Source organism: Equus asinus, chromosome 13, assembly GCF_041296235.1.
Source record: "Equus asinus isolate D_3611 breed Donkey chromosome 13, EquAss-T2T_v2, whole genome shotgun sequence".
Taxonomy (NCBI): Eukaryota; Metazoa; Chordata; class Mammalia; order Perissodactyla; family Equidae; genus Equus; species Equus asinus.
Window position 1 is genome coordinate 27,979,183 of NC_091802.1, and position 13,951 is coordinate 27,993,133.

At 34.5% G+C, this 13,951-nt stretch overlaps 1 protein-coding gene across 1 annotated transcript in view; it reads right to left on the reverse strand.

Moving 5' to 3' along the window:
• MED13 (mediator complex subunit 13) overlaps positions 1 to 13,951 on the reverse strand; it is a 100,166-nt gene that overhangs the window by 40,283 nt on the left and 45,932 nt on the right. The window contains exons 9-11 of the mRNA XM_044746146.2: positions 12,841 to 13,524; positions 2,569 to 2,782; positions 1,523 to 1,604 (exon numbers count right to left, since the gene is read on the reverse strand). Coding sequence (XP_044602081.2) covers positions 1,523 to 1,604; positions 2,569 to 2,782; positions 12,841 to 13,524 — 980 coding nt within the window. The remainder of the gene's footprint in view (positions 1 to 1,522; positions 1,605 to 2,568; positions 2,783 to 12,840; positions 13,525 to 13,951) is intronic.

Here is a 13,951-nt window from a genome sequence, read left to right on the forward strand (position 1 = left end):
CCTGTACCAGGCACTTAAGCATTCAATAAATATTATCTCTTAGTTAAGCTTCATTTTAGTTCTAGAATTTTATTTTCCTTTTTACTTTTTTTTCCAGTTTTAGGAAAAAAATACAGGATTATTTAAGAAAAAATACAAGTGGAAGTTAATTTTCTCTTATATTTCCACACAAGAAAAAAAAATAATAATTGCTGTTTGCTCTATAACCTTCTAAAGCATCCTCAGGATATCAGATGACTAGAAATAGCCCACACTTTTAGAAAGATGAAAGTCACTTTCCAAGTGCCTCTGAGTGTCAGTTCTAAAGATTCACTAAAATGGTAGTTCTGAAATTTTAGAGTATGTAAAAATCACCTAGAGTGCTTATTAAAAACCAAGGATTTCCTAGCTCCACCTCAAAAAATACTCCAGAATGTGATAGATGGTCCACCTTTTGAAAAAGCCAGACCATAGGCACAAGAAGGCGATTACACATTCCTTATATCCTTGGGTAGGTAAATAGGCCAAAGAATCTAAATTGTTAACTCACCAAGCTACTTCGAACCATCAACCACTTAATTTATTTCATGAAAGATCACCTCTTTCTTAGTCAGATGGACTTTTTTCTTATTCTTGTTTTAGGTCACGCAGAGGCTAACCCTCTCTATTTATTCCAAACATTAAAACAAAGCTTTGTCCCTAAAAAACACATACCAAAGGATGACTTCCTTTGCTTCCATCAAAAGTCAGATTTTGTAAAAGAACTAATATACTGTTTCTCTCTGTTCCACTCACAAGGAGCACAAGTCAGACACTTTCAAAGTGGAGTCTTGACCGCTGTATCCCCAGTGCTGAGAACAGTGCCTACACATAATGTGCTGAATAAATATCTGTTAATGACACTTCTTCTAACTTGCAGGGGTTGGGACACAACAAAATTACAGTAAAGTCTAATTTGTAAATTAAGTCTTTAGATCTGAGAGAGACCTTAAGCAATGATCTCATCCAATCTCATTTTACAGATGAGAACTATTTTTATTGGTAAAAAAGGAAGGAAGTTCCATCAATTCAAAACAGAATTTCTATCACCTGAACTTCCTTCTCCTAATACAAGATAAGCAATAAATCCATCATTTTAAGATAGGTTCCTTTCTAGGGGGCCAGCCACATGACCGAGTGGTTAAGTTCACACACTCTGCTTCAGTAGTCCAGGGTTTCGCCAGTTTGGACCCTGGGCGTGGACATAGCACCACTCATCAAGCCATGGTGAGGCAGCATCCTACACAGCAGAACTAGAAGGACCTACAACTAGAATATACAACTATGTACTGGGGGGCTTTGGGGAGAAGAAGAAGAAGAAAAAAAAAAGACTGGCAACAGATATTAGCTCAGGTACCAATCTTCAAATAAAAAAAAAAAAGTAAGTCTCTTTCTATGAAACATATGAATTATGCAAAAAGGAATACTAGAAGTCCAACAATATCAGATTAGTTTAAAGTGACAATCCTGGAATGTAATATTTTGATTAGGAAGTAAGCTTTACCTTGCTTGATGGAGGGACTAAATAATGACATAGCATCTTCTTCATGTGATAACACTGTTACACTAGATGGTCCATCTTCTACCTGCAAACAATATTACATATTAGACTGAAATATATAATTTGCCAATAATAAAACCTACCAATTACTGAGTAGCTCTGTGTCAAGCATTCTGCTAGATGTTCTACAGACATCATCACAACTAACCTATATGATACGTAAGTACTGTGCTCATGTTACAGACAAAAAGTAGTTCTAAAGATAATCCAGGAAACACAGCTGATTAGTAGTAGGAGCTGGTATTTCAACCTAAATCTGTCAAATTCCAAAGTCCATGTTCGTTCTACAACACCTATAGCATTCCCAGCTACTACTGTTTTCATATTTACAAAAGAATAAAATTTCAAGTACCTGGCACATAGTAAGGCTAAATAAAACTGTGTGAAATGAATTCTTTGTATTAAACATATTACTGGGTCTTTTTGACAATTTCATAGCTTTCAATTTCCATATTTTGTATTTAAGGCAAAACTCTTATCTAGCAGAATTATCTTGCACTTAGATCCTCAAACATTTGATTTTTAAAATTTTAATCAAATAAATCTTTTTACGTCTCACACTTTATAACATTTTCCATTTAGGGGCCCTATAAGCTCTTGACTCACATATTCAAAAATATTGGGTATTTTATAAACTCAGCAATGTGTATTTTATTGTACTTTCGGAAACTGGTAACTATCAATATAGTTCGTCTACCTAAATATCCTTATTTGAATAACAAATTAATGTATTCTTTCTCTAATCGAAAAAGTTTTACAGTAAACAATAAAGATCTTTTCATTATCAGAGACTAGTTTAGGTTAAAGCCCATATAAGCTCTTACATTCTGTACAATATGCCTGATGTACCTATTTAAAAAATGTTTTTCTAAGTTAAAACAATAAATCTGTTCTATTTTAAAACAAAAAAAAAATGAGAAGTGTGGTAGTATATGCAGTGCTACAAATCATTGGTGATCCTTTGGTGTACTTTGATGTCTTTTACTCGCCTTGTGTTTTTTTCCAGCTTCTCTCTCGTTATTTTGTCTATCTTTCTTATCAGGAAAAAGGAATTCCTCATCTCCTTCAACAAACGCATATGGATCAATTTTAGGTTCTTGTTCTGCATCAGATGATATTGCTGAAAGATACTGATTTTTAATTTGATATTGCTGCACTAATTCATCAGAAACTTTTAAAGGTTTCTTACATTGCACCATTAACCTGCATAAAAAAATAAAATTAGAAAATTAGTTATATTTATTCTCCATACAAGCATAAAAAATTTCCAAAACAACTTAAGTATCATAAAGTTTTTAGAATCATTTAGAGATAATCTAACCTGTAATCCCTCACTTTATAAATAAAGAAACTGAGGTACACAAAGGTTATGTGATTTATTGAAGTCTCAAATTTAGCAACAGAGAAATAGAGCTAAAATTCAGGTCTCCTATCTATATGGTCTTTCCACTAAAATATGTTGTCTTTTGTTAATCCGCTCTGTTCCCAAGTCCTCAAGTACATTAATTTGTTCAAATTTATTTACTGAAAGGGACTCTAAATCTAAACCACTCTAGGACTAGAACTCTTAAAATGTGGCCTATATAATGAGACAAGACTACTTTCGTACAATTTACACATGGAAAGTGATTATCCTTTTCCCATTGCCATGAATGGATATATTTTAAGTTAAAAAAAATTTAAAGGCCTGATTTGTGTTTCACGATAACATTGCTATTATTAATTCTGGCAAGATGTTTTACAATGGCAAGTGAAGTTTCACTGCAAGTACCTCAGAGGTTTTTCCTAATCACACTGGAAAAATCAAATTTTATATTATCAGTCTTTTGGTTTCACAAAGTAACTGATAAACATATGTTTATCTGTACTTTCCTGAAATAATGACAAAGGACAATAGAACAAGAGAGGAGACGACAATGAAGTTGAAAAGATGAACTAGTAGAAACACACAGACCAGAGAAAGCTGAAATATAAGGCTGAGAGAAGGAAGCCACAACAAGTTGCTCTGCAATGCAGAACCCTAGAAAGCATCAGGACTTTTATATCTCTGAAGACCAGTGTGCTTGGTGAGCCTGAATATAGAATTCATTTTTGGTTTGTATAAGACATTTTTCAACTCCCAGATTCATGTTCTCTATATTAGGCAAAGCTGAGATTCCCCTGCTTCCAGAACAGTGGCAGCCAGGCATCTAGTCAGATCATGCTCAAAATCCTGCAATGACTATTTTCCTCTGAGGAAAAACCAAAATCCTTATATCCTACCAAAGCCTTCCAAGATGTGTCTCCTCTTTTTCCTCTCCAACTTCATCTTCTTCTATTCTAGCCCACCCTCTCTCACTCACTCTCCTTCCAGAGGCTTCCTTGATGTTCCTCAAACAGGCCAGACACACTCTTGGCTGTTCCCTCTGTTTGGAACACTCTTCCTCCAAATAACTGCATGGCCAACTCCCTCACTTCCTTCAAATCTTTGATCTTATTTGAAATTGCAATATGCCCAACTGCCTTAACACCAGTCCCCCTATCCCTACTCTATTTTTCCCTGGATAAAACTTATCTTTTAACATAATATATAATTTGCTTATGTTCATAGTTAACCATCACTCTACTAAAATATAAGCCCCTAAATGCCAGGGATCTTGTCTTTGTTCACTGAATTACCCCAAATGCCCAGAACTGTGCCTGGCACATAGCCAGTGCTCAGTAAATATTTGCTAAATGAATACATGAAATCTAAAAGCCACACAGGATTGAGATGTTGTGTTTGCATTAATAATCCTAAAATACAATATCTTGTACTTTGAAATAAACATCTTTATTCATTAGACAGCAATACTGCTGCCACTGTTTATCTGTCTTGAGGATTAAGATAAAAGTTATAAGACACGTAAGAATTTGGAAGCAATGAAGGTATTTGCTAGCTTATAATGATAGAGATATCACTCTATACCTTATAAACTAAGGTTGAAACAGAGGCCATCAAAACAATAACTGATGTTTTCCAAACGTGCTATCAAATACCAGATATGTCACTGTTATTCTCAGTATGTCCCAGATTTATCCCCAAAACTAAAATCTTAAGTCCACAAAAACTTTCTTCCATGGGAAGACACAACTGTCTAACACAACCGTCAATGGGGATATGTTTTACAATTAATTGTTCCAACAGTTCTGTTCCATAAATGAATAAACATTTCTTTCTTAAGAATAGTTTTGTACCCCACCATATCGGACCCTAAGTAACTGTTTGCTAACTCTCTATCAGATACTAACATAAATCTTTTTGAAATAGTATTTCCATCTACTTGACGTGTATTTTCTTATTTAATACTTAACCTCATAAGATAGGAAATGGAAGGTATGCTCTCTGACTTTGATGTGGAAATTATGTAGAAAGAAATGGTTTGCTGAGGGCACAGAGTGGCAGAATTAAGGCTGGAAAGATTTTAAGTATTCATATTCGAATAATATTCATGGGGGAAAAGTATAAAATCCACTCCTCCTCCCTCCTACCAACCTGAAAGACACTACTACTCTGTGTAGAGGTGAATAAAACAACTCTGTTTTTCCTATTAAGTTGTCCTCTCGTAGAAGCACTAAAAGGACCAACCCTACTGCACAGGACTATATTAAGAATAAAAAGGAGTAAACCAAATGCAATGCCTAAAGACTTTTTGTTATTTTATTGAATGGTTCTCACAGACATTAGGATATGCAAAGAACTTAAATGTAGTTAATAATATCAAGAGTATCAAGTCACAATAAATTAAAAAATATAAATTATTTACATTACAATCCTTCTACATTTAAAACTGAGAGAAATAAAAATTGTGATTTTTAAGAGATGCCAAATTAAAAACTCAAGTTATCATTTCATCACTGTCCAATTATGCATTATACATATACTTTTGTGAATAGGAACACCACCTCCCCTTTTCTAAAAGGAATTTTCACATATAGCCAAATAGTTAACTACAGAGATAATTTCAATCAGATAAAAAAGCTAAATACAGACAAACGGAAAGAGGATTAGGCACAGCCATGAACAGGAAGCTTTGCAAAGCCCAAAGCTAATCAAAATTACCTTTATATTATTCATTAATTATATCTCCTTCCTTTTACTATGACATCAGTAACATACTATCCTAAAAGGAACTTGTAGAGAATTTAACACGGCTTACAGTAGCATATGCTTTTAAGCCTCTATTCAATAAAAATTCTTTCAGACAAGTTATGACAATATTTTAGGACTGACAATTATAAGAAGGAGATAAGCTATAGAAAGAAATGTTAGGGAACAAATTAATAAATCTCAAAAGTCCTCTTTTTTAACGGTACCTTCTCCAGTTCTATTTCCAGTATTCAGAATAAATCCTTAAACTGAATCAAGCTAGCTCTCAAAAGTCTAGCTTTATTGCATTAAAATAAGAAATCAAGTAAAGACGACTTACTTAAATGAAAAGATTTAGAATACAGTAAATCAAAACAAGTTTATTTCATCATAGACTTCTATGAAACAAAGTAATCAAACTATCTTCTAGAGATCAAATAATGCATTGTGTAACTATACAAATACAATAAAAATCTGGTTTATCACACTAATACAACATAGGAGATAATTCTACTGATGAACATTATATTATGGTTAAGATATCTTGATATATCCTTACTACTGAACAGATATGACAAGAACTATGCTCAAGTACAGTTCTTTCTTTGCTCAGGATTTAGAAAGGCTTTCCTCTGAATTAGAACAGACTATCCTAAACAATCACAGATTCTACTAAAACTAAGTGTTAAACCATTGAAAAAAGATCAAAAAACAACTGTAATCTTTCTTGGCAGAAATTTTGCTATCTTTAAAACTTATAAGGTCTTAAGTCAATATTCTGAAATAGATAACTATCATTAACTGAGAAACTAGAAATAATTAGAAAAAAGATAAAGATATTTGCCACAGATGTGTATATCCTGTATGTGGAATACGCTATGTTCCAGGCTCAACCTCTCTCTCCTCCCAATTAAATTCTAACATATCAGAAAAGGAATTCTGGGGCCAGCCTGGTGGCGCAGTGGCTAAATTTGCGTATTCTGCTTCAGTGGCCCAGGGTTCACCAGTTTGGATCCTGGGGGCCGGCCTATGCACCACTTATCAATTCATGCTGTGGCAGGCGTCCCAAATATAAAATAGAGGAAGATTGGCACAGATGTTAGCTCAGGGCCAATCTTCCTCAAAAAAAGAAAAAAAGAAAGAAAAAGAATTTTCCTTTAAAGAAGCCACTAAAAAATTTGGTATCAATTGCTACACTTGGAAGTCTAAGAATAACGGAGGTGCTTAAAAATGAAGTCTATTACTCTGTACCATCACCACCTAAAGCTGATTGGAAAAATCAAGAGTATTGCTTTCTTTCATTTATCCACAGATTATGAAAGCGTAGGGACACCCTTTAACAGCAATCAATGGAAAATTTCATTTATTTATATCAAATACAAATTGTTTTTACTTAATATAAATAAAACAAACGTCTAAATTTCTCCTCCATCATTTTCTAAAAAAGCATACATCTGTAACAGTCAACTATTACAAAGAAAGCACTTGTTTTATTTCTACTGATGCATGCTTGCCCCTCTTTGCATTCTGCATCTCCTCTAACTGGGCTATTAATAGTTTCTTCCCATAAGCTTCAGACACATGATCACAATTGTCTGCTGGAATCTCTCTAAGTAGGTACCTCAAACTGAATTCACAATTTTTCACTATATATGTATTACATGCACATAGTTAAAAGTCATATAGTAAACAAAGGTATAGCTGAAATGTAGAAAATTCCCAATCCTTCTCCTTCAAGATAACAATAGATCGTTTATATTACCTAATTAGGGTAGGGGCAAAAACTATGCATATACTACGATATATGTATACATATATCATGTACCTCGTTGTTCCTAAACTTCATAATCTATCCAGAGATCTTCTCATATCAACCTACATAGATTTCCTCTGCTTTTTTAAGTGAATATGCCATTATTATTTAGCCAGACTACTTATTTAATAAGACCTTCCTTTCTTAAGGTACAGCCATAGTTACTTGAAGACACTTCTATTTTTGAAACACTACTTTAAAAAAACCATAAAAATTAAATTTAAAAATTTAGTCTAAAGTGGGTAAAAAAGGTAGTAGAGAAGTCTTCAAATCTGTTCTTCCTCCTCTTTCCCTCTCATGAAATAAATATGCTGGTCTTTAACTCTCTTGCTACTCCCCTACTTTACTATTCAACTAGCTGTAAAATTCTTCAGTCTACTCCACAATATCTATAAAATCCATACATCCCTACTCTTTCTAATTTCCAGTGAGAGTCCTGTATTACCTTATGTCTGAGCTTTTCAAACAGATGTCCAAACTAACCTCCTTTTATACACGTACAATTCTTCATTTCAATCCTTCACTAATGCTACTTGATTAATACTTGTAAAATCCTTATTTCCCAAAAGCCTATTTTATCTACCTCAAAAAACTTGCAACAGTGCTCCTATTATCTCAAGGAAAATATATAAGCTCATAAACAATATTTTGCCATGCCATTATATAGTCCTACCCCACTTTTCAGGTTTCATTTCTCATCACAACACACCAAACTAGTAAGCACCACCCTATAATCTATCGATACCAAATTACATAAAGCTGCTGGATCTCCATATATAAAGTCAGTCCCCACTCTGGCTCTGCATCCCTACAGTATTTTGTATTTACCTCTATCAGAGAATTTAATGTTATTTTCCATTAGACTACAATTTCATTTAGGGCCAGGACCAAATTTATTTTATACCGTAACAGTGCCTTACAGCATCTTGCATATAAGAGAAAACTGAGTTTTATTCAAACTGATAAAATATATCTTTGAGGAATATAAATTTAAGAAGAAAGATAATCTCCCTAAGAAAGGAGAAAGAATGTGAGAGTTGCAACAGCCCTCTAATTAATCTCATTAAAATTAACTGTTGTACCTTTAAATAAACTTTCAAAACTCAAAGTATAGAGACATATGATAGAAATTTACGACTGGGTAATATGATTCACAAATTTACTTACATAAAACAAATTAGGCTTCTGAAAGGATTACTCTATGATTAGAAAAGTGATCACATTAATATCTTTTAAACTACAGAAAGTTTCTATAAAGTATTTAAGAAAATTGTTTAAATGCCATCAAGAGAGAATAATAGTAATTCACAGAATTTATTTTAATGACAGGGAACATTATCTGACTTTGTCAACTGGCTTTGTCACTTTCTATAAGGAGATGACCGATCCTCATGACATACTATGTCAAGTAATATTAATAGCAAGTACCTGAATTACTAAGTTATTTCAAGAAGATCCTTTTAACTATGAAAAAAAAAAAACTTGGGCCAGCCAGGTGGCACAGCGGTTAAGTATGCACGTTCCGCTTTGGCGGCCCAGGGTTCACCAGTTCAGATCCCGGGTGCAGACATGGCATCGCTTGGCAAGCCATGCTGTGGTAGGTATCCCATGTATAAAGCAGAGGAAGATGAGCATGGATGTTAGCTCAGGGCCAGTCTTCCTCAGCAAAAAGAGGACTGGCAGCAGTTAGCTCAGGACTAATCTTCCTCAAAAAAAACAACTTTTTGTTTTACCATAATACAAACAGTGAAGGCCATGCCGGGTATTATACTGTGGTTTGGGGAGCTAAAATAGTATGGGGTACCCCCCTAGTGAAATTAATCAGTAAACATGTTTGACCTATTTTATAGCTTATTCTAGAGTTCAAATTTCTGCCAAAATTATTTGTGACATTACAACACCTTAATACTATTAACATTTTGGGCTGGATAATTGTTGTGGGGGACTGTCCTATATATTATAGTATATTTAGCAGCATCCATGGCCTCTACCTACCAGATGCCTGTAGCACACCCCCCAGTTGTGAGAACCAAAGATGTCTCCAGACATTGACAAATGTCACCTGGGGTGTGTGCTGGGGTGGGGGTGGGGGCATAAGAAATTTTCCTGAGAACTAACGTCATAGAATAGTAACTTCTTGGGGCTGGACCCATGGCCAAGTAGTTAAGTTCGCGCACTCTGCTTCGGCGGCCTAGGGTTTCACTGGTTCAAATCCTGGGCTCAGACACGGCACTGCTCATCAAGCCACGCTGAAATGGTATCCCACATGCCACAACTGGAAGGACCCACAACTAAAAATACACAACTATGTACCAGGGGTCTTTGGGGAGAAAAAGGAAAAATAAAATCTTTTAAAAAAAAAGAACAGTAACTCCAGGAAAAGGACAGAATCATTCAGATGATTAAAACATTAAATCAAAAGACTTCTAACCTACCAAGTATAGAAATATTAGATTCCATAAATGTTTCTTAGTTCACATAGCAGCTAAGCCTCTGATGGTTGACAAGAGTTCTACCTAAAACTGTGACACTGTACACATTTTAGTAACTAGCATAACCAAAACAATACTCATGTGAGACACAAAATTTAAAAAACCCTTTTATTCAATCTTTTTTTTCTTTTTTATGAGGTAGAAAAAATGGTGACCAGGAAGAGGCAGAAGCATGTTATTTCCTTAATTTACATAATCATGACCCAGCACCATTCTACTCTGCATGCTACCCTTCCACATTATGCTTCTTTCTTCTAATTCTTATTCAGTGAGAAAAACGGCAAACAATTTTAGAACAGATTCTAAGGTTAAGCTGTATTAACTTCTAAGAGACCTTCATTTCACTTATAGACACTCACGCACACAAGCAACCAGTACACTTCTTTAAAATTATAGCGATTCTTGGATCTTATGAACATAATCTGCCCACAAAAACTCACTCTTGAAGTTTTTAAAACTGAAAATATTCCCTACACTTTTATATACATTAAATAAGAAAATATAACCTAGAAAGAAAACAAGTTTAAAATCATAAAGTAATCCAGGGTCACACTGTTGCTTCATTAATCCAAACATTTGCCGATTGTCTACTATAGTAGTGCCTAAGATTGTTCTGGGGATGTGGATGTGTATGTGTGTGTGTATAGTTTATGCTAGAGGAACACAGCAGTAAACAAGACTGACTTCTTACCCTGATAGAGCTTCCATTCTAATAGGGGAAAAAACCACTAACAAATACATAATATAATTTCAGATAAGGATACATATAAGGAGAAAATGAAAGCAGTGTACAGGATAGGAAGTGATTTGGGGAGCGAGGAGAGGCCACAGTCTAGATAGAATGGTCAGGGAAACACCTCCTGAGAAGGTAACTTTTGAGCAGGAATGATTAAGGCTGCTCCCCACACCTGTAATGCAGTTCTGAAGGCCAGGAGGAATGAGCTTGGCTTTTTGAAGGACTAGCAAGAGTGGCTAAATCAGGAAGCAAATAGGAGAGTAGTAAATAAGAATAAAGAACCAGCTGGGCAGGAGACTATGTAGAATCTTTCAAATGAGGAAAAAGGGTTTGGATTTTATTCTAAGTGTAAAGGGAAACCACTGAAGGATCTCAAGTAAATGAGTAACATAATATTTAACTTACAGTGATCACTCTGACTGCTGTGTAGAGAATATATGTAAAGAAGTACAGAAATAAGGAGACTAACCGTAGTTTCAGGCAAGAGTTGAGGCTAGCTTAGACTTTTGTATTACATCCAGCACAGATAAGATTAAGATCTTTTTAACACTTGTTTCCAACACATCATTTGCTTTCTAGAGCAATTTGTTCCACAGAGAATGGGGGGGAAAAAATGGAGATATTATCAAAGAAAAAGAGAATTTCCCAGTTGCAGGATAAAAAGACTTCAAACTGAACTAGCCCTCCTCAAATGCCCAGTACAAGGATTAAACAAAAGATCACTAAACCTACACATAGTCTTGTGAAAATTTCAAAATTCTAAGGTAAAACTGAACTAACCCTCCTCAAATACCCAGAACAAAGTCTGAACAAAAGATCACTATACCTACACATATTCTCATGAAATTTCAAAATTCTAAGCTAAAGACTGGAAAAGCTTTAATTGAAAATGGACTCACTGAGGAGGAGACGTAATCTCTGCACACTACTTGGCCTTGCATTGATGAACAGGTAGACAGTTTTAATGAATATAATGGTATTTTGTTGGTTGATTTCCATCTTATAGAAAAATCTATAGACAAAAATGCAAAAGGCTTATGGGACAGACTAGAAATGTAATCAGAACAACACAGAAAGTAAAGGAAGACCTGAAAAAAAGCCTACTTCTGCCCAAAGTATGTCATACATAAGGTGGACAAAGAAGGCACATCATAGACTAGAGGAAGATATTTGTAGCACATATAACTAATACAAGATTAATAACCAGAAGATGCAAAGAATAAATTAGGAAAAGAAAAATGGACTAAAAAATATCATGTACAGCCAATTCACAGAAGAGGAAATCTAAATGTTCAATAAACATTTTAAATGATGCTTAACCTCACTAGGAATCTGGAAAACATATATTAAGACAATATGATGCCATTCTGCACACAGCAGGTTAGCCAAATTAAAAGTTGCATAATACCAAGAAAAGAGGAAAATGTGGAGCAACAGTCATTCTCATACTCTACTGGTTGATGAGGATGTAAACTAGTATAGTTTGGAGAGTAACTTGCGAATAATCCTTAATGTTGAATATGTACATACTCCATGGCCCAGCAATTCTACTTTTAGATGTATTCTCAAATAAACTCCTATACAAGTGCACAAGGAAATGTGTACAAAAAAGTTCAGTGCTACATCCTTTGCAATTGTGAAAAACTGAAAATAACTAACATGTCCATCTTCAAGAGAGTAAATTATAATATATTTATAACAAAGAAATGCTATAGAGCAATTAAAATGAATTAATTAGAACTACATGTATAAAAACATGTATAGAAATGATAACACCAAATTCAGGACAGTGGAAGGAAGAATGGAGGAAGAAAAATAGTACACAGAAGTTCTAATTGTATGCAAAATCCTTAAGCTGGTTGATGGGACCAACTTAAGTCCTTAAGTTGGCTGATGGATAAGTAACATTATTTTCTCCACTTTTTTGTGACTAAAATATTTCATAATAAAGAGGTTCCCTGAGGAAAAAACACAGCAAAGAAATTATGTAAAATTAATACTCAAGGATTTATTATAAACCTATCCTGAAACCAATTTTGGAGTCCTAGTATTAAGAACTTACATCATTTCCACCCTTAAATTATAATAGTGACTATTAAAAAAAATACATACTCTGTAACTGATGTTACACTTTCCTGTCCAAAAGGTCCAACTGGATCATCCTTGAATTTATCACTTGGAAGTTGAGGTGGTAAAAACTCTAGATCTTTTTTCTTTGGGACCTTGTAATACTTCCAGGCTATATTAGCTTCATCTTCTTCCAAGTTTACTGCTGTACCAACATATATTGTAGGTTCTACAGCTTCCTGGAACTGAGCTGGGAAAGACTGGGATAAACTGTCTATCCTATCTTCCATTGGTTTAGAAGGAACCAAGGGATCTGGTGTTGGCATTTGATAAAAATGTTGACTTTGAGGAGTTGAAGGTGTTTTAGTCACTCCTTCATCAACCACATCACATGGGTGAGGACTAAGTGGAGGTGGTTGAGGTGAATTTGCCATTTCAGTGCCATGCATCTGAGGAGTCTTTGCTACATCATTAGTTCGGATGCTTGAAAATCTCACTTGACTGTCTGGAGCAGAGATCACAAGTCTTTGGCTGGCTGAATCGGTGTCCATGCCAACATCATCGCTAATAGATACACGATGGTGAAAAGGAGTCAAGGGGCGTTTCTGTGGTTTTTCACTCTTTTCTTGCTTTTCATTGGTCTTGTGCTTAGGAAGTACTTGTTGTTGCTGACTTAAGGATGGCGCCTGTCCTTGCTGTCCAGGATTTCTTGGTTTGAGATTTTTGTGCCTGAAAAGTTAAAAGAAAAGTTTAATATTTATAGCATCACTATCATATCAAAGTACACAAGTTAATACCATTAGACATTTCAGATATCATTTGTTTTTCATATATAACCCTAAAAGTAAAATGATCTGAATTTATAAGGAAAAAAATAATTTTGTTTAGTGACCTAAAATTAAAAGCATGCAAAAAAGATTCATAAAAGCCTATTCTCAACATCTCATTCAACAGCTACGTGAGCAGACAGACAAAGCTGGTTTGCCTTATATAATCTAAATATGTTAGTATCTGAATAAATACAGAGAGAAGATTCTACTTATTTTAAGATAAAAAGGTATAAAAAGGTCTGAAATTTATTCACTTATGAATGTATCTGATATTTCACAGTTAGTAATTGCTACAAATCAATGGCTTAGCTGAGCTCAGTCATCAA